Source organism: Primulina tabacum, chromosome 4 (genome assembly GCF_025594145.1).
Source record: "Primulina tabacum isolate GXHZ01 chromosome 4, ASM2559414v2, whole genome shotgun sequence".
Classification (NCBI taxonomy): Eukaryota; Viridiplantae; Streptophyta; class Magnoliopsida; order Lamiales; family Gesneriaceae; genus Primulina; species Primulina tabacum.
Window position 1 is genome coordinate 42,471,658 of NC_134553.1, and position 21,829 is coordinate 42,493,486.

Consider the following 21,829-nt stretch of genomic DNA (forward strand, 5'->3'; position numbering starts at 1 on the left):
GTATTGCTTTTCTCTTTAGATATGCTAATTTATGCACTAATAGTTTTATTTTCATGCATTTTCAGGCCAAATCCTCCTTCACAGTCAGTCTTCTCTGTGAGCAATACATATGGTCGAGTAAGGAAGCCTCTTGGTTTTAAGCTCATTGGGTTCTTTTCTTGCATTGGAGGACGGGAGAACAAAGGAGTCTGTTCAAACATTGATAGCGATTGTTCTCTTTGGCTTCCCATTGCACCTCCTGGCTACTTGGCACTAGGGTGTGTTGCTCATATCGGAAGTCAACCACCTCCAAATCACATTGTTCACTGTCTTCGTTCTGATTTGGTGACGTCTGCCATGTATTTAGAGTGTATACTAAATACTTCTAGTAATCTTTCATTTGAATATGGATTTAGTATATGGCGTTTGGACAACTGCATAGGATCATTTTATGCGCAGCCATCTGTTGACTACCCTTCCAAAGAGTGTTGCTTTGACCTAAATCATATTCTTCTTTTGAACTCAAGCCAGCGTCAATCTTTATCAAGTCAATCCGTTTTGGATATGAGTACTGAACTGAAAAATGAATGCCCTAAGACTAGTAATGAGAGTGCAACATCTTCTGGTTGGGATGTTTTAAGGTCGATTTCTAAAGCAACCTCATGTTGTATGTCAATCCCAAGCTTTGAGAGAATCTGGTGGGACAGAGGTGGTGATCTTCGCCGGTCATTTTCAATATGGAGACCCATACCTCGTTCTGGATATGCTGTTTTGGGGGACTGCATTACAGATGGGTTGGAATCTTCCCTGGTTTCTTGTTTGTGTAATTTTTTTTAATAAATGTTTTTTACTGTTTTATTGCTATTTTTCATCGTGTAACTTCTTCTAATTTTTTTGCAGCATGGAACCTCCTCCACTGGGCATCATTTTCAAGGCTAATGACCCTGAAATTTCTGCGAAACCTGTCCAATTTACAAAAGTTGCATATATTGGGAAGAAAGGTCTGGAAGAAGCTTTTTTCTGGTATCCCATCGCCCCCCCTGGTTATGCTTCCTTGGGATGTGTAGTAACCCGACAAGATGAAGCACCTTGCCTGGAATCTTTTTGCTGCCCAAGGATGGATTTAGTTAGCCAAGCTAACATTGCTGAGATACCAATCTCAAGATCTTCAAATTTGAAATCATCTCAGTGCTGGAGTATTTGGAAAGTTGAGAATCAGGTCAAATTAATAGTAGGCGTTAAATTTGATTATTTGTCACAACATTTTTGGTCACCTTGTATTTGTATAGATGAGTATCGAGTTTATTTAAACTTTACTTCCTTGTTTATTTAGGCATGTACATTCCTTGCTCGTTCAGACCTTAAAAAGCCATCAAGCAGACTAGCATTTTCTATTGGAGACTTAGTGAAACCAAAGACAAGGGACAACATAGCAGCAGAGATGAAATTAAGATGCTTTTCTCTGACAGTTTTGGACAGCTTGGGTGGAATGGTTAACACCTTATTGGAAAATATTCCCCTCCACTATGACTAATACTTTTTATTGTTGATTTTATGTTTATATTTCCTGTGTTTCCTTTACAGATGACTCCACTTTTTGATGCAACAATTACCAACATCAAGTTAGCAACACATGGTCGACTTGAGGCATTGAACGCTGTGTTGATTTCTTCTTTTGCAGCATCAACGTTTAATATTCATTTAGAATCTTGGGAACCACTTATTGAGCCTTTTGATGGGATACTCAAGTAAGAAATTTAGGTCTCCACCACTTTTAATATTTCTTATGATATAGTTGACATTATAATTGATTTAACTCTTTTCCCGTTGGAAGGCTTGAAACATATGATACCAATTTACCCCAACTGTCAAGAGTAGGTAAACGAATGCGAATTGCCGCCACCAGCATTCTGAATATAAATCTGAGTGCAGCGAACATGGATACCGTAGCACAAGCCATGGATTCATGGAGTAAGCTCAGGGAACTTGAAGAGAAAGCTTTCATGCTAATGCAGGTTAAAGAGAATCTTTATCTTTTCTATACGCGCTCCAGATTCTTATCTTGTTTTGTTCCTCCTCAACTTATAAGTTTCCACAGGAAGCTACAAGTCCTGACGCACCTGACAAAAAATCTACTCACCTGGCATTGGATGAAGATGATTTTCAGACTGTGATAGTGGAAAATAATCTTGGGTGTGATATATACCTGAAAAAAAATGAGCATAATTTTGATACTGTCAGCTTGCTGCCTCATGGTGATCGTATCTCCTTGAGGGTCCCACCTCCAAGGTATTCTGACAGGTTAAATGTTGCGGATGAATCAAGGGAACCTCGATGTTATGTTGGAATTCATATTGTTGAAGCAAAGGTTATTATTCATTTTTCTAATTTGTCCATTTTTATCACTGTTTCACTTCAGGGTACTGTAAAATACTGTTTAATTTTTCCTTTTTTTTCTATGTACCTGTAGGGTTTACCTCTTATCGATGATGGAAATAGTCACAAATTTTTCTGTGCCTTGCGATTGCTTGTCGAGAATCAGGATGCAAATCAGCAAAAGCTTTTTCCTCAGAGTGCGAGAACAAGATGTGTTAAGCCATCAACTTCTAGGGCGAACGATTTGGATGAAGGCACAGCTAAATGGAATGAACTCTTCATTTTTGAAGTTCCTCGGAAGGTATGCAATTCTGAAAACCCTGCCACTAACTCTGACTCCTGAAAGAAATTATAGAAACCAAACATTCCAACATGCACTCAGTAACTGAAAAATGAAGAAAGAAGGCTGCAGTTTGTGAATGGGGGATAGCCATCAATTGAAATGGAAGGGTAATATATATAAAACATATGCATATGTAAACAGATAAATAAGTAATCTTGTTATATCTATGCAAGCAAAACAAGGGTTTTAACATGAAACAGTAACAACAGGCCCAATCTTTGCTAACAACCAAATATAATCTATATATAATATATAAAAGGAAAAAAATACAAATAATAACACAACATATTTATCGAAATGATTTTCTCCTAATTACTTAATTATTGGGATTTTAGGTGGATTTCTCACACTCCCTGTGAAGTTGGTGAATGAACGTCGTGCATTCCCATCTTGCTAACATTGGACTCAATTTCCATCTTCAATAATTCCAATTTTGTCCTAATTACATAATTATGGGGATTTGAAGTCAATTTTCCATACTCTCTTTGAAGTTGGTGAATGAATTTTGTACATTCCCATCTTGCTAACATTTGACTCAATTTCAATCTTCAATAAAGTAGACTTGCTATCACTATGAAGTTTCTTGGGCCACAGGATCTAATATCCTTGAAAAATCTTTCTATCCAAATTGATTAACACATCCATTCAGGAATAGCATTGTATTTAGCGTCAACACTACTTTTCCAAGCTACACTTTGCTCTTACTTTTCTGTGTGAGTATATTTCTCTCGACTTTCTATTAGTAGCCAGTAGTTGACTTTGAATTTTCGACTTATTCTATCCAATCTGCATCCAAAATCCTTCCACATATTTGTTTTAAGTCCTCATAAACAACATATTTCTCCCAGAGAACCTTTTAAGTATCAAAGAATCAAATCTACCGCTTCTAAGTGCTTTTATTTAGAGAATGCGTAAACAGCTCAACAAAAATCACGTATATGTGATATCAGGCTTGGTAAGTGACGAGTAAATCAACTTGCCCGATGGACTCTCTAATACATTTCTCCGTCCACCGGAGGGTCATCCTGTGGGCCCCGGGTCCGACATCTAATATTAATAATTATAAATGTAACAAATCAAACGATTTAGTAAAACACATAATATGTGGTTCACAACTCGACATAACATCGTCAAAATAATTTAGAGGTCTCAAATGTTTGAAATATAAGTTTTAACATGCCAAAATAACTAGTGAGCCAAAGTAATCCAAACGCCATCAAATAGCTCTTAAGACCCTAGAATCCCACTCTAACTCGCATCTCCTCGCCTGGAGCTGGACTCTGGCATCCCAAGCCTCGCCTCACCTACCGTCAAGCACATGAAAACAAGAGGTAGCCGACGTGCCGGTGAGTATAAACCCAGAATGATACAATCAATAACATATGAGAATTAAAATGACAACTAGTTCATATAAAATCTATAAAGATGCAATATAATGCAATGCATGATCAGAAGCTGTGGACTATCAATAAATCTCAAGATCAAGTGAATCATCTGGTCATAGGGTACCAAAGGGAAGAGAATCCCCCAGCAACATCCACCGACTCATTCGCTCGGGGTGGGGTGCTGTGTTCTACAATCCCAGGACTATGGTGCACCTATAGAGAGTGTTCTGGGCATAGCAGCGACTTCCGCATACTCTATGCCAATTCAACTATAGCCACATACGTCTAACAAATCAATAAATCAAGGCGACCTCCGCCATATCAAATCTGAATCGAAAACTGGCTCAATATGCAATGTAATGATGCAAATCAATATCATCATCTCAATATCACAATAAACTCATCTCAAGACAACAATCATCATCAAATCACAATTAATTCATCGATCAATAGAATTTTCAGTTTGAAATAAAAATGATACTTTTACCTCGTATGTTACTGACCGTAACATACCTTTCAAATATTACCAAAAGGAGATCGAAATGTGTAGTTGAGAAGTCTTAAACCTCTGAAGTCTACTATAACTTAAGAACCCTGATCATTTATCAAAACGGACCAGTTTTTGTACAAAATTCATAATTAATTCAATACTGCTTCGAATCAAGACCCGCAAATTGGATATGCAAGAAAACTCAAAACCCAACAACTATTCTTCACAAAATTTTGTCAAATAAAGTGATTTACCCAGTCGTTCATAATCTGAAACATCCAACATAATTCCCACGAATTCTGCGTCAATATATTTCTGGCACATTTTAGTATTTTGTGCATAACTTCCTCAATATCCAATGGAATCAAGCCAATTTGGCATCATTTCGAAGACAAGACAATGTTCTATAACTTTCATTGGAACATCAAATCCAGAATCCCGACTAATAAATCCCAAAATTCGAATAAACGGAAGGCATGTACACAAATCTGCACTATCTCTTTCAATTATTCTTGGAATTGAGTGATTCAAGAACCAAATCGAAGCTAACTCGACGATCTACAAGTTTGATGAAGATCCTAACTCCAAAATCCAAACACAATTGTCCCATATACACGAAATACAGAAGGTGTAAAAATTGTTCTTTGCACATAAACAAGAAACCATTCTTGTATCTTTTTTAAGTTCAAACCAACTCAAATACAACATCTTTAACATCTTAATATCTCAAATTATCAACTCAAATATCAATTCTAAATTTCAACATATTTCCAAACTTGAATAAAATTGGGAAATACTTACATCATCTTGAAGCCCTTGTCGAGAGGATCTCAAATCTACCTTCATTTCATATTTTTCTTGAGCGAATCACCCAAAAAATGAGAAAGAAGTTAGAAAATGGAGAGGAGATGGATGATGATTTGCGTGAAGGAGGAGGAAAATGATTGGTGGAGGTGAAGGTGGGCTTACATATTGATTTTTCGCGTCTGTAGGGCCTCAGCACCACTTTACAGCGCCGCAGCGCCACAATTGCCGCATCTCTAGCGCCTAGGTTGCGCCGCTGCGCTTGAATAGCAACTCATGAACAATAACTTTTTTTTTTATATAAATTCAGGCATTACACATCCTCTTTGATCTTCTGCATCTAATTTCTTTCTAGTTGAGTATACACCAACCTACTCATCTTATATCGTTCAATTCTCCCATTTGATTTATATTTGACGGTAAATATCCATCGACAACCATTTTGAGTTTGAAGATTAGTATTCTCAATAATAACAGAGAGTACCAATTGTGACCTTGAACTCTGTTCATTCACGTTCAGATCCTTTCCGGATCTAGAAAGACATTTACAATTCATGGATCCAAGAGCAATCATGGACTCACACCATGAGCTATATCTGAACTCCTTAATATTATGAAGCGGGATGATGACAAGTTTACATTTACGTTGAAGGCGTATATGGTTGAACTATATCAAGATGCTTTCCAGTCGTATGACGTTCAGATCCTCTCCGGATCTAGAAAGACATTTACAATTCATGGATCCAAGAGCAATCATGGACTCACACCATGAGCTATATCTGAACTTCTTAATATTATGAAGCGGGATGATGACAAGTTTACATTTACGTTGAAGGGGTATATGGTTGAACTTTATCAAGATGCTTTGATAGATCTTGTACAGCCAAAGAATGCAAAATGCTTGAAATTGGACTTCAAGAAAGACTCAAAGGGAATGGTTGCCGTAGAAAATATGACAGGTGTACCCATTTCAACATATGATGAATTAAGAAGTATTATTGAGAGAGGATTTGAACGACGTCATATGACTGAGACTCTTGTTAATGAACAGAGTTCAAGGTCACATCTGGTTGTCTGTACTATTATTGAGAGTACTAATCTTTAAACTCAATATGGTAATATGATCCTTACAAAATATGGGATAGAATATTCAATATATAACTAAATAATCTGCAAGATTTATCTTTCCATAATGCAAGATTAAATCAAATCACATAATATCAACACAATCTCACATATTCAAATAGAGTTCAACTTCGTTACTAGTGCTGATGATTCTCATAATCAATTCCATATTTGTGGGCATAACCCTAGCCACTAACCTCACTGAATTGAACATTAAGGTAAATATGCCCTTGCACCAACTAATTTCTTATGTCCATCCATTTCGACCTTATGCCATGTATCATTGTTTTCCAATATTTGCATTTCGTTCATATCTGTAGCTCAGTGCATGGGATCCTTTAAGGCTTCCGGGAATTCATTTTTGTCGCATATGCTTGATATTCCTTTCACAACTTGTGATAAGATAATTTTTTCTGCAAGCAACGGAAATGTTCAAATCTACTATTATATCAGTTTCATTTTGTATATTTTATGGTGAGGATCTCTCTAGTTATAATTGGTTTTACATCAAAACTCTAGGTCTCCTTTATATTATTGTTACAGACCTCAAGTCCTCTGCTGCACAAAGTACACTATATTTCCTACACCAATTGAATTTTGACTGAGGTCAAAATTTATTATAATTAGTTATTTACTTGGCCTTTAAAATTTTGCTAATTTTTAGGGATTGTAAAATATTTATTCCATTCTCTAATCATGGAAAAGTTTAACATATTTTTTTGATATATATATTTTTCATCAAAAGTTGGTTTTTTTAAAACATGTATTGGACTATGTTGAATAAATACATTTTAAAGATAACATATTTCTTTATAATCTTTATGGGACTGTTGAATAATAATTTAATATTAAGTTAAAAACTAATCTTGTTCAATATCTATAAATTAAAAGTTTCATTATTACTTTGATTTAAAAAAATATTAGAATAAATTTTGAAACAAAATAATGAAGGGATGTTTCTGTATACATCTTTTTTAAAAACTGTTTTTTTAAGGGTTTAAAACTTTAACATATTCAACATAAACAATTTGAAATATTTTAAAAGACTAACTTTTGATAACAAAAATATATTGAATAAACATATTTAAAAATAACATAAATATTTAAATCTTTTTGTAACTACTTTCACATAATTAAACACACAAGTAATTTTTCACAGGATCTTAAGGATTTTCTTGATAAAGTTTCATTAGTATTTTGATTCCAAGAATATCAGAATAAAATAATTTGAACAAAATAATATAGGAACCCTTCATTAGATATATTTTTATAGAAAATTTTACATAAAAGTTTTCAAGTTTTAAAAAACTAGCTTTTAATTAAAAAAACAAAAATATTGAATAAATACATTTTAAATATTAACATAAATATTAAAATCTTTATGGGTCTATTTTCAAATTATTAAACAAGTAATGTAATCTTAGTTAATCTATAAACATATTCGATATATAAAACATTTTCTGGATAAAGTTTCATCATCATTTGATTCCAGAAATGCTAAAATAATTTTTTTAACCAAAGTAATGAAGGGACTTTGTTGGAGAATAAAAACAAATATTCACAATTCCTACAAATTAGCAAAATTTTAAAGGCCAGATAAATAATTAATTAGATAAAAAAAATTGGCATGTTTTGTTGCAGTGCCCTAGGATAGGGCATTGGAAATATATTTTGAGACTCGAAGAATGTGACACCTATAGAAACACAGGGAAATAACAAAGATAGCTTTTTGAGTGGGAAAGTAAATACTGTTGAAGTCTTTTAAATCAAGTTTCTATGGGTAGGAGTGGTATTATGAATGAACACGGTGCAACCAAATATTTTTGGTTGTAGGGTGTGTAGTATGTTTAGGTTCGGAAGGTATTTATGTATGGAGTTTAGAGGAGTTCCGAACCCAAAATTTTTTTAGGGAAGTTGGTTTATAGGTAGGTTGTACTGAGGATTGATTCACCACAATAAACATTTGGTACATGACTTGTGATCGTAAGGGATCAGGCAACTTCAAGAAGACGTCAGTTTCTTCATTGATGATTGATCTGCTTCGTTTTGTTGACGTGTGTATGTACACGAAATTTTATGAAATACCCAATTTTACAAGATAATCCTTAAGCTCGTGTGCAAAATTCTTCCTCCCATTATAAATTATCTGCACGTCCTTATTGCAGGGAGTGGCTAAATTGGAAGTGGAAGTGACAAACCTTGCTGCAAAAGCCGGAAAAGGTGCTAACACTGCTCTTCCCTCCGCCCCCCTCCCCTCCCACATGCACACTCACACAGAGTACCGGGTTCACTTTGATCATTTTCTTTCAGCATTTAAAGGTGCATTCACAACATAGTACTGACGTCAACATATTGTTGCATGTATGTATAGTGCAAAAGGACCCAAGCCTCTACGTGTTGAAATCTTGTGTTTTATGTTTTCTAATATTTATAATTGTTTTCTTTTTTGGAGCATTGAGGGAGGGGATTTTGGAGGGTTGAACCCTTGATCTTTCTCATCTGAGAAAGTTTTATACCGTTTGGTCAAATGGCTTTTGGCTGATGCTTATGATTCTAATATGGGGATAATTTGACCTGACGCACCGCTTTGCTGCATTTGGAAGATACGTGTCATTCTCATGTTTGATTTTTTTTCTTCTATTTATCTAACATTTCGATTCGATTAATTATTAGGCGAGGTTGTAGGAGCATGTTCCTTCTCCATCGAGCACGGTTCAAGCATGTTGAAAAAGATAGCTTCACTTGAAAAGCTCTATCAAACATTGGATGTGGATCCCTTGAAAAGTAGAGTATGTGTAATTAGGGATTTATTATGTCTTTTTGACACATATGATTGAAATTTCTGTTCTTTTGATGTTATGCCGCTGATGTTATAATTTTCAGGGGCACACTGATGAAGTGCATCCTCGTGGTTGCCTATTCATTTCCACTTCTTACATTGAGAAGAGCATGGTTTCTGACTTCGAAAGTGGTCGAGGAGATGGAAAAGGTGCTGGTGCTGACGTGGGTTTCTGGGTTGCAGTTGGTCCAGAAGGTCCATGGGATGGTTTTCGCTCATTACTTCCACTATCAGTGAATACCAAGAAATTGAAAGATGATTTTGTGGCTTTAGAAGTTTCTATGAAAAATGGCAAGAAGCATGCACTCTTCAGAAGTCTTGCGACTGTAACAAATGATTCAGACATCAAATTAAATATCTCAACATGCCCTGTTTCTATGATTCATGGCCAGGAAGCCACTTCCACATTACGCAGTAATAACTGTGTTATTGAAGAGGTTTTTGAAAATGAAAAATATCATCCGGTCTCGGGTTGGTGTAACAATGAATCTGGTTCACGAGATGAGGATCCAGGACATTGGAGTACCAGGGACTTCTCATATTCATCCAAAGTGAGTATTTCTTCAAATATTTAGAATATATTTATCTTAGTTTTAACATCTATGAGATTTTACAATTGTACCCATTTAAATTTTCAAATATTTAGAATACATTTATCTTAGTTTTAACATCTATGAGATTTTACAATTGTACCCATTTAAATTCCTTGAAGGAATTTTTTGAACCTCCTCTCCCACCTGGATGGATGTGGGCATCATCATGGACTGTTGATAAATCTCACTTTGTTGATGCTAATGGCTGGGCTTGTGGGCCTGACTATCAAAGTGTAAAATGGCCCCCAAATTCTTCCAAATCAGGAACCAAATCAGCTCGTGATGCAGTTCGTCGAAGACGCTGGACCCGCACAAGGCAACAAGTTGATGAATGTGTTGCAAGGCCTATAACAGATAAAAACTATCTTGACACTATCATAAATCCTGGTCGCTCTACGGCTTTACCATGGGGAAGCATGTCTAAGGATTCTACTCAATGTCTACGAATCCGTCCATCCGGTGATCATTCTCAAATTTGTTATGCCTGGGGACGTCCAGTTTCCGTGGAGAAAGATCCATTATCTGTTGATCCGGGGATACTTTCTCGTCAAAATACCTTGAAGCAAGGGAGTAAGACTCCTATTTCTCCACTTAGTTTGAATAAGTTGGAGAAGATGGATCTTCTTTGGTGTTGCCCTGGTTCTAATGGAAGGCTATTTTGGCTCACCATTGGTACAGACACATCAATTCTTCATACAGATCTTAATACCCCCGTTTATGATTGGAAAATATCCATCAGCTCTCCATTGAAGTTGGAGAACAGACTTCCGTGTGCTGCAGAATTCAAAATCTGGGAAAGAATGAAAGATGGTAAAAGCATAGAACGACATCATGGCTATGTATCATCACGTGAAACTGTACACATATATTCTGCTGATATTCGAAATCCTATATATGTCATGTTAGTTGTTCAAGGTGGTTGGGCTATGGATAAGGTAAAATTGTCAGTTTGAGTATGTATGAGAAGTACATGCATGTTTTGTATAAAAATGTGCATAGAAATAGTTATTTCAAATAAATTTTAATTATTTCATCCTTTTTTGGCTCTTGGTGAAACAGGATCCAGTTCTCATTTTGGATCTGACAAATGGTAATCACGTTTCATCATTTTGGATGCTTCACCAGCCGAGAAAAAGGTAAAAGTCTCAGATTCTTTACGTATTCGGATATTTCTTGTTTTTCTTTGTCTATAAGCTGTCCCTTCTTCCTCGTTGCTTTTGATGTGCGAAATTAACTATAATTGGCATGAGTTGTCTTGATTCGTGAAGTCTTTATTGCCTAGAATGTAATGGCTTCTACAGTTCTGATATTTGTATTTGTAATAGATTCCATAGACGGTTATGCACCATGTACCCTTGTCTACATCTGATTCAGCCACCAAAATATCATTGGCATAATTTAATATATTTGCCCTTAAGTCATTCATGTAATGGCAATATAGTAAGGTTTCAAATCATTCATGATGCTAAGGAACTGATACTAAGAAAGAGGGTGAGAGGAATGTTCATAACTGTCGAGTTGATGGCAAATTGCTATTTTCTTCTTCATAACTGACTCTGTTGAGAGAGATAATGCATATACTGTAGCATCATGAGGGGAAGTGCGCCTATGTTCCCAAGGTTGATTTGCCTGCCTTATTAAGATATTTTCTGCCATGTGAAATAGAATGAACCTGTTTGTTGATATCTGGATCTCTTCAAATTCTGAAAAATATAGGAATCTTGATTCAAACATTATCACCCCAATGTATTCTCCCTAGGCTGCCAGACTTGTTGTAATGGCAATTAAGATCGACCTAAGGGTGGTTCATTTCATCCCTTGTGCCGCAAAATTTATCCTTGTATACTGATTAAGATAAGGGGCTATGCTCTGGCATTGACAATTGTTAATTTGCTTGACCGATTTTATTTTGTTTTATTTATTTATGATGCCTTTAACTCATGATGCCTTTAACTCAGGAGGTTAAGGGTCAGTGTCGAGCGTGACATGGGAGGAACTGCAGCTGCTCCAAAAACCATTAGGTTTTTTGTTCCCTACTGGATAAATAATGATTCCTTCCTGCCATTGGCATATAAAGTTGTGGAAATTGAACCACTGGATACCAACTCTGTGGATTCTCTTCTAGTCTCCAAAGCAGTGAAATCTGCAAAATCAGCCTCGAAATATCCTTCTACTCCATTAGTTGGAGGACAGGTTGGTGGAAGGAAAAACATTCAAGTACTTGAAGCTATTGAAGATACTAGTCCAATACCTAGTATGCTTTCTCCACAAGACTATATTGGCCGTGGTGGTGTGATGCTATTTTCTTCACGGAATGATGCGTATCTGTCCCCCAGGGTGGGCATTGCTGTTGCTATTCAAGGTTCTGAACATTTCAGTCCTGGAGTATCACTTCTTGAGCTGGAGAAAAAGGTAATATGGAGAGTTTAATACATTGTGTATGATGATGTAAGACTTTCACGTTATGTATATGAGACTTACAATTTTGAATATGCCTGAACTTGACTTCTCTTCAGCAACGAGTTGATGTTGTAGCTTTCAATTCGGATGGAACTTATTATAAGCTTTCAGCTGTGCTACACATGACTTCAGATAGAACGAAGGTATTCACTGAAGTTTTGTAACTGCAGTTTCACTTGTTTTATAAATTTCCATCTTTAATCTTTCATTCTACTGATTATTTCCTATGTAATATCTGACTAACATGATTCATTTCAAGAATGAATATGGGATATGAGCAGAAGAGTCTGAAAATCACCTATAGTGGCCTAGGTATAGGGTAAGTTGCAGCATAGAGATAAATTGATTGGCTAAAATGTGAAGTTTACAAATACCACTTGTTTGTGCATATGTTTTTGTGTACGTGAGTTTCTATTAAGCGGAGGGGAGTATAGATTTCAGATAATCACTTGGGTTGGTTTAATGCGAGAGAATTTTACCGTATCTCTATAAATAAGGGCAAAGTACATCTATTGCTCTTGACAATAGCAATTTTTAAGGTTATAGTTTCTCTTTAAGCATGTTAGCTTTTGTCGGAAGTTGATAAAGTGTTACTTTTGCTGGTAAAAGATTTTCATATTGTGTAGAAGATTGTCATATTGTTCCTCTCTGTCAGTTGCCTTTCTCACATTCAGAATATAAGCTACTGAAATCTTCGACTAAGGGGATGTGGGATCATTATGAAATGAATTCTATCATGTAAATGGATGACTGAATCAGCCCACGTGTATCTGTAGGTTGTGCATTTTCAACCACAAACAATGTTCATTAACAGAGCTGGCTCTAGCATATGCATGCGACAGTGTGACACTCAAATGATTGAATGGCTTCATCCAGCTGATCCTCCCAAACGTTTTGGATGGCAGTGTGGAAAAGCTGAGTTGCTTAAGGTTTGTCTCATAAGTTCACCCATTTTCCAAGGATGCATATATTTTCTGAAAAGATTTGTGACTTTCTTTATCCATCGTATGTGCCCGACTTAAGTTGCAAATGGATGGCTACCAATGGAGCGCACCATTCACAATAGGTACAGAAGGTTTTATGTCTGTTTGCTTGAGGCATGAATCAGGAAGTGATCAAATGCATATTTCAGTTGAAGTAAGAGGTGGAACTAAAACCTCTCGCTATGAAGTTATATTCCGTCCCAAATCTGTTTCGAGTCCCTACAGGTGATTGTAGATTCATGCTCTCTTATATGATTTTCTTTTCCTTGGCAATTGGTCAAGTAGTCTCACCTTGGTATCGAAATCTAACCTAGAGAATGTAATAATAATATGTGATGATTTGTTGGAGAAGCAAGGGTTTATATCCAGAAAGGCTGTTTCTTCTGTGATCCACGTTATCATAATGACTTTTGTTATTGCTTTCTTTAGTCCTTGTCTAGTACACCTTTGTCACTATTTGATTCTTTCATATGATAGCTTACAAAATTGTTTTATACAAAAGTGAACTCTGCTTCATTTGCACAAACTCTCTTGATATATGTTCTCTCTCTAGATCTCTCTGATAGTTGATAGATTGTCACCTAAGCTATGTGTCAAAAATCGTCACTAGCTTTGATGAGTGACTATTTTATGTGTCTTACGAAGTTGGTCACGTGGACTTAGAAAAACATAAATCACTAGCTAAGAATGAGTGGCTATTTTGCCTTCTGAAGGTGATCATGGTTGGCTAAGATTTCTGATTTATATTCTTTTCAAAAGCCCTTTTTTGTGTACTAGCTTTCACTTCTCTTTTTGCATCCCCACTGTCTATATTTCTAATGAAAGCAATTTCAGGATTGAAAATCGCTCTTTGTTTCTTCCAATACAATATCGGCAAGTCAATGGTTCAAAGGACTCTTGGAGGTCTCTACTCCCAAATGCTGCTGTTCCTTTTTCATGGGAAGATCTTGGTAAACAACGATATTTGGAACTACTGATAGATGGTGACGACCCTTCGACATCACAAATATATGATATAGATGAGATTAATGATCATCAACCCATCCCGGTTTCTGGACGCCCTGGGAGGCCTCTACGAGTCACCATCCTTAGGGAAGAGAAAATAAATGTTGTCCAAATCAGCGATTGGATGCCAGATGAAGAAGCTCCCAGACTTTTGAATCGAAGTCTTTCTTCTTTACTACAAATCTCTGACAATAAATATCAATCTAAACAGTCAACATGCTCCTCATATGGTGAATTTCATCTCATTGTTGAGGTTGCAGACCTTGGGTTATCCATTATTGATCATACACCTGAAGAGATACTGTATTGTTCACTGCAAAATTTTTTGCTCTCACACTCAACTGGATTGGGCTCGGGAATTAGTCGGTAATATTCTCATTTACATAACTAAGGAGTGGACCATCAATCGCTTGTCTTAAGTAGTCTGTATGGAAGTTGTAAATTTAAATTCATTACTTTAATTTTCACTCAATTTAACCACTTGATAATGTATTTCACTTGTGATTCTGGGTTTTGTGATTCAGGTTAAAAGTTAGAATGGGGGCAATTCAGGTGGATAATCAGTTGCCTTTGACTCCAATGCCGGTTCTGTTTCGGCCCCAAAGAGCTGGGGAGGAGACTGATTATATTTTGAAGCTTTCTGTCACACAGCAATCAACCGGTTCTTTAGATCTATGTGTATATCCTTATATAGGTTTGCAAGTGAGTATAGCAAATGTGTTTTACTTCATTAGGTTTTTATATTTTAATGCTGAGAAATATCTAAATTATATTCTGTTAGGGACCCGAAAATACTGCATTTTTGATTAACATCCATGAACCCATCATTTGGCGCCTTCATGGGTTGATCCAGCAGACAAATATTTCCAGAATGTTTAGTTCACAGACCACTTCAGTTTCGGTTGATCCCATCATGCAGATTGGGTATGCATTGCCTATTTATTTAAAGTGATGCTACATGTATACCAAATCTTACATCATAAAAAAATCAATACAAAAATTCAATTTGTCAAATTCTCATGATATATTGAATACAAAATCTCACAAAATAATTAATGTAAATATGGATGTACGATACATTGAATGTACCTTTAGCATTATCCATCTGCCTTCTTTTCAGAAATTTGTGTTAATGAATGGTACTCTTGCTTTGGCAGTGTTTTCAATCTTTCAGAGATTCGTTTCAAAGTTACCATGGCTATGTCCCCTACTCAACGGCCAGTGGGTGTCCTTGGATTTTGGGCAAGCTTAATGACTGCACTTGGAAATACTGAAAACATGCCCGTAAGCAGTACTCAGTATTTATTCCGTACACTTTACTGTTGATGTAAATGTTTCACCTGAAATTTGATTTGAAATACTAATATTGGATACGGTGGGAAAGTTTTCTGGGAAAGAAAAAGGTCATTTGTCCAGCCAAAATGCACTTCCCACAAGTCCCTCACTAGACACTGATGATCAGTCATTGGTATTTCATTGAACTCTTCTGGTCACTAGCTGAACCCAATTTGGCTATTGAGTACCCTGATAGATTTCATCTAGTTCAATCTTAGTGATCCCTTTGATTCTAGTCCTTTTACCAGATAAATATTATTGTTTTATCACAACTCTTGGCGGTGTGATTTGTAGTACTTTATGATATGATTAATCAGGTCCGGATCAATCAGAGATTTCTGGAAAATGTTTCTATGAGACATAGTGTTCTTGTCAGTAATGCTCTCTCAAACATAAAAAAGGATATTCTCAGTCAACCTCTTCAGCTGCTTTCTGGAGTTGATATTTTGGGCAATGCTAGTAGTGCACTTGGACATATGAGCAAAGGTGTTGCTGCCTTATCAATGGATAAGAAATTTATGCAAAGTCGCCAAAGACAGGTTTCTGCAAAGATTCTCAACTTTTATGACTTATACGTCATGCTATTGTTAGTAGCCTTTTCAGAGTTGTATCTAAAACAAAGATATTAATGGGTTGTGCCGAAAACCTTTCTTGATTTTCTTTCTATTTTAAATAAAGATTTTATTGAGCTTTAAGTGCTGGAAGCATGTTTCTTGTTGTAAGCGCACTTGTCTGCTACCTATTTATTGTGTGCTATCTTTCCATGGACTAGGCAACCTCGTGCATACTCTTAAGATGTCACCTTTGAATGCATAGTTCTTATAGTTGACGTATTATTCTACTTAAGTTTCACTCGAACTTTCAGATTGCAGTTTGATTGATTTCTTCCAAAACTTGGGTACGCCTATATTCTCTATTTTTCCACTTTGTTTCTTAGCCTAAAGGTTTTCAAGAGAGAATGTAAATTTTTTTCGAACTTTGAGGAACTTAAGCTCAAATATCTTTGTGACAGCCAAAATTTTGTGGATATCCCTTCTATATTCTCTACTTCAATAATACTCAGTCGTGTCATGTTTTTCCCATTTCATAGCTTCTTTTTTACCTTACATGTGCAATTAAGCTGACTAAATGCTGCATGTCTTTTTATAGTAATGCAGTTTCTTTCTTGCAGGAGAACAAAGGTGTAGAGGACTTTGGTGATGCCATTCGAGAAGGGGGCGGGGCCTTTGCAAAAGGTCTATTCCGAGGTGTCACTGGCATTTTAACAAAGCCTCTTGAAGGTGCAAAAGCATCTGGTGTTGAGGGTTTCGTTCAGGGTGTTGGGAAGGGTTTGATAGGTGCTGCTGCACAGCCTGTTAGTGGGGTTTTAGATCTCTTGTCAAAAACTACTGAAGGTGCAAATGCAATGAGGATGAAGATAGCATCTGCAATTGCTTCTGAGGATCAACTCCTTCGCAAGAGACTACCGCGAGTTATTAGTGGTGACAATTTACTCAGGCCTTATGATGAGTACAAAGCGCAGGGACAGGTACAATATTTCATTACTCTATGCCTTTAAATGTCTTCTCTCCGTTGCTGTATTATTCCAGGTTGGTTGGTGATAATCTCTATTGGTTGGATACCCAATGATTTTGATGTCATGGACAAGTATTCTCCAATTTTTTCTGTCTCTTGAAATTCTGGTGGATATCTTACATTTCGGATTTATTTGTGACGACAAATTCTGATCTCTGCTGTAACCTATATGATTCCCTGGCCGCAATTTTCCAGTTTCTAACTTGAAATATTGAACTTAGCAATATGTTATCTAGTAGGAATATAAAGAACATAAATCTGTCCCGTTACAAGTTTTTCCCTGATAAAATGGTTATTAACTTTCAAGTGCTTTGTTCTATTGCAAAGAGAACAAATTAGGAGCAATAGAGATAGCTATTCTATTATCACATTAAATCTTTATGAGATATGGATTTGAGATTTTTATTTCTTTTAATATTCTTCCATTAACTTCCCAAATTCCATGAGCCATTGATCTAAACTCTGCTTCTGCACAATTCCTAGACACCAAGTTTGTTTTTATCTTTGCCGAGACAAGGTTACCTCCATTGGATGTGTAGTAGCCAGAGGTCCAGCGCCTAACCACTCCCCACCCAATCTACATTAGTATAAGCTTCAACTTGTAGGTGATCACATTTTTTCAATAACAACCCTCTTATAGGAGTCCCCTTCAATCATATTAGAATCTTAAATACAACATCAAATTGCTCTGGTCCAGGTGCGTGCATAAATTGGGTGATCATGCTTACATCAAAAGCTAAGTTCGCATGAGTTTGAGATAGGTAAATTAATCTTACAATGAGTCTTTGAAACTGTTCTCTATTGATTACTTCATTGCCTTATGTGATGCCCTACGAGAGTTTTTTGTAATAGAGATATTCGGCAATTGCGTAATTAGGAAATTTGTACGTGTTCAGGTTCCTTTTCTAATTAAAAGAATATCACATTATGTCGGCGCATTGGAGACAGATGCAAAAGGTGGATAAGTAGTCAAAGGATCTTGCAAGAGTAGGAGCACCTATGTGAATCTATGCCCCAGTTCCAGAAAATGTAGATTGATCAGGTCCTTGAATCAAATACGGCGCTTGACTACTTCGACGGGAATCCTTTCTTAAATCAAATCCTTCTGCCCAAATCAAATCCATTAATTCAAATACTACCTTACATGAAATAGAAGAAAATAAAATACGTTTGTCTATACAAGTAATGATTAATTAAAATACTGGAAATGTTAGATAGTCCCTCCTTTCAGTTTGGATGTGGTGTTAAAAAATGTTATGATTTCATTGCCAGTGTTATTATATTTTTTTTATTGTTAATTTTGCTCTTGATTATATCGCTATGCTTGCTAGAACTGCACTGACAACTGTTGTTACTTGTCTATCCATTATGAAGATTATACTGCAATTGGCAGAATCTGGATCATTCTTTATTCAAGTTGATCTGTTCAAAGTGCGTGGGAAATATGCCTTAACAGATGCTTATGAAGACCACTTTGCTCTTCCTAAGGGAAAAATCATTTTGGTTACTCATCGGAGAGTCGTATTGTTGCAAGTGAGTTGGTTAAATTTGACTAGGAACATAATTCCTTTGTTAAAAAGGACGAGCCTAACAAATTTTCTTCATGCTAGTGATCTTATAAGGCAGATATATTTAGCCTTCTATGAAAACCCAAAAAAACACATTACTTCCTACATGAAATTAATGATATTTTAGAAACCTGTGTCTATAAAAAAATATGTGTAAAACCTCCTGTAAATGGGGCAGATGTGCCTACTTTTAAAAACAAAGGTTTTGAAAAGATCTTTAATTTTACATAGAGGTTTTATGGTTTTTCGATATTTCATAAAGGTGGTAAATGCAATTTCCACTCGTTTTATAGCACTCGGACTCACAGTTCCTTGTATGTCGTTTTCAGCAACCATCTAACCTCATAGCGCAGAAAAAATTCAACCCAGCCAGAGATCCATGTTCAGTGCTATGGGATGTTGTGTGGGATGACTTAGTGACAATGGAATTGATTCACGGAAAGAAAGACCATCCAAATGGTCCACCTTCACGTATTATTCTGTATTTACAGAGTAGATCATTTGATGCAAAGGATCAAATTCGAATAATTAAGTGTGACCGTGATTCTAATCAAGCATTTGAAGTTTATTCTTCGATAGAACAAGCAAGATGTGCTTATGGATCGGCACAATTAACGGTTGGGTCTTGAACTATCTTATCATCTCTCTTTCAATTCAATTTTTTTTCTTCCTTGTAATTTTTCTTATGATGAAACTTATTGAAAAAAGTAGGGGATTAAAAGAGTAAAGGTTTTTTTGATGCTAAAAAGTATTGATGAGGATAAGTTAGCATCACAAGTTAACAAGCGAATACACCTCTACAACTTGATTGTTTCTAAATTTTGAGAAGCCATGTTTTGCTTATTGCTTTAGCCTGTCTGCGTTGTGCCAGGCCTTGCTGAAGAGGAAAGTGACGAAACCATATTCCCCTGTGATTGATGAGGCTAGCTCTGAAGTTAACAACAAGGGAGTTTACATCTTATCTACCCACCAGATGCCTTCATCTGTTACTTTAAATTCTACTCTTGGAGCGGTGAACAATGATTGACAAGGTACTTACGTCAACGAGCTTGCATATCAAATGTGTCATGTTTCTCTAGCTCCACCACGAATAGACAGCAGCGCTTGAGTATGTCCAGTATATTTGATATCATGCTCCTTTCCCACCGAACTCTTCCACCGTTTCAAGTAGACATGTTTGAAATTTGTGGATAGGTATCTAGAAAGTTGAAATGACAGATCTCAAGCATTCCTGAATGGGAAATGTTGCTGACCCAGCGGAACAAAATCTTTTCCCTTAGTGATGTGTGCTGAGGCCCCGTGCAAGCGAGCAGATATCTATCATCTTTATTGTATTTTGCTGTGGTAAAGTTCTTTCACTTGGGTTTTTGAAGATGAGAATACCAATTGTTGTGTATATATACTTTTGTTCGGACACCCGGCAAGCACCTGGATATCGATGATATATACGAGGATCAGTGCATCTGTAATGATACTATATAAAAATTTTGGCAACCATTAGTACTGTTAGTGCAGGGATTTAGGCATGTTTAGAATGAAATATTGATATATATTAAACATTTAAAATTTATCACGATTTGTTAAAGTACTCTGGATCTTTCTCGGAACTTGAGCTTGCAAATTCATCTATAGTTTTGGTGGTCTCTTTTTTTTTTTTTTTGCCGCAAATCAATCTTGTAGACATATTAGCATGTGAAGCGTTTCCAACTTTAGATTAACGAAAATCCACCCCTTGCAATACCCATCAGAGATCATTTTAGGCCGGTACTAAATGCTCATTATTCAGGGCATAGCACGAGGGATTATTAATGCAAACAACTTGAGCTCAAGCCCGTATTGATAAACATGGTTCAACAGAACTAGTTTGGGGGAGCCGCTACTGCAGATCCTCATCTACATCTCAGAACATTCCTTGAAATCACTGACACGATAAAAATAAATGGTGTTTCTGATGATATAATTCGATTGCGCTTGTTTCATTTTTCTCTTAGGGACCAAGCAATCGCTTCTTTTGGGGAGTATCACTACATCGCAGGAGTTAGCAACCAAGTACCTTGCTAAATATTTTCCACCTACGAAGTCTGCACAGTTGAAGATTGAGATAAGTACTTTTAGGCAGACTGACTTTGAGCAATTATATGAGGCATGAGAACGGTATAAGGAATTGTTGAGGAGGTGTCCAAACCATGGTTTTGAAGATTGGGTACAGATTGAATTGTTTTACAATGGTTTGAATGGACAAACAAGAGGTACTGTGGATGCAGCAGCTGGTGGCACGATATTTGCCAAATCACCTGATCAAGCATATGATTTGCTTGAACAGATGACCATTAACAGTTATCAGTGGCCGTCTGAGAGGTCAGGAGTAAAGAAGCCAGCTGGAATTTATGCTGTGGATCCTATTACGTCACTCACTGCTCAGGTATCTGATCTGACCACTCAAATTGCAGCTATGAATAAGGTGAGCACATCAGAGACTGAGAGTCCGTCGCTTGTTGCTGAAGAACCAGCTCTTCCCGAAGAAGCACGGTACATCAACAACAGGAATTTGGTGGCTATGGAAGTTATCGAGGTAACCCTCCCCCTAACACTTATTATCCTGGTTTGAGAAACCATGAAAATTTTTCATATGCGAATAATAAAAATGTATTGAATCCTCCATCGGGGTTCAATACATCAAACGGGGAAGGGAAACCATCATTTGAGGATTTAGTTGGGACATTTTTTGTTGAATCTGGTAAGAGGATGGCTAGGACTGAGTCTAGACTTGACAACCTTGAAACACACATGGCGAATATTGGTGCTTCATTGAAAATCCTTGAGTCACAAGTGGGGCAGATAACGAAGCAACTCACATCTCAACCATCAGGCGCAGTTCAAAAGATTGCAGACCCAAATCTGAGAGAAGTGAATGTCGTTTTTATACAACACGAGGAGATTGGTATGGTAAGCAGAGAGGAAAAAGAAGT

The 21,829-nt window shown here is 36.4% G+C and overlaps 1 protein-coding gene across 1 annotated transcript in view; it reads left to right on the forward strand.

Annotated features, from left to right (window-relative positions):
- LOC142543300 (uncharacterized) overlaps nucleotides 1-20,369 on the forward strand; it is an 89,573-nt gene extending 69,204 nt beyond the window's left edge. The window contains exons 39-63 of the mRNA XM_075650479.1: nucleotides 66-773; nucleotides 880-1,198; nucleotides 1,313-1,471; nucleotides 1,564-1,727; nucleotides 1,814-1,994; nucleotides 2,078-2,347; nucleotides 2,450-2,656; nucleotides 8,668-8,722; nucleotides 9,176-9,291; nucleotides 9,386-9,892; nucleotides 10,054-10,869; nucleotides 10,994-11,070; nucleotides 11,893-12,346; nucleotides 12,451-12,537; nucleotides 13,171-13,323; nucleotides 13,418-13,602; nucleotides 14,212-14,748; nucleotides 14,907-15,084; nucleotides 15,164-15,306; nucleotides 15,540-15,666; nucleotides 16,035-16,256; nucleotides 16,889-17,245; nucleotides 18,667-18,825; nucleotides 19,190-19,477; nucleotides 19,732-20,369. Of these exons, the coding sequence (XP_075506594.1) occupies nucleotides 66-773; nucleotides 880-1,198; nucleotides 1,313-1,471; nucleotides 1,564-1,727; nucleotides 1,814-1,994; nucleotides 2,078-2,347; nucleotides 2,450-2,656; nucleotides 8,668-8,722; nucleotides 9,176-9,291; nucleotides 9,386-9,892; nucleotides 10,054-10,869; nucleotides 10,994-11,070; nucleotides 11,893-12,346; nucleotides 12,451-12,537; nucleotides 13,171-13,323; nucleotides 13,418-13,602; nucleotides 14,212-14,748; nucleotides 14,907-15,084; nucleotides 15,164-15,306; nucleotides 15,540-15,666; nucleotides 16,035-16,256; nucleotides 16,889-17,245; nucleotides 18,667-18,825; nucleotides 19,190-19,477; nucleotides 19,732-19,887 (6,625 nt within the window). The 3' untranslated portion in view covers nucleotides 19,888-20,369. The remainder of the gene's footprint in view (nucleotides 1-65; nucleotides 774-879; nucleotides 1,199-1,312; nucleotides 1,472-1,563; nucleotides 1,728-1,813; nucleotides 1,995-2,077; nucleotides 2,348-2,449; nucleotides 2,657-8,667; nucleotides 8,723-9,175; nucleotides 9,292-9,385; nucleotides 9,893-10,053; nucleotides 10,870-10,993; nucleotides 11,071-11,892; nucleotides 12,347-12,450; nucleotides 12,538-13,170; nucleotides 13,324-13,417; nucleotides 13,603-14,211; nucleotides 14,749-14,906; nucleotides 15,085-15,163; nucleotides 15,307-15,539; nucleotides 15,667-16,034; nucleotides 16,257-16,888; nucleotides 17,246-18,666; nucleotides 18,826-19,189; nucleotides 19,478-19,731) is intronic.
- The last annotated feature ends 1,460 nt before the right edge of the window (nucleotides 20,370-21,829 follow it).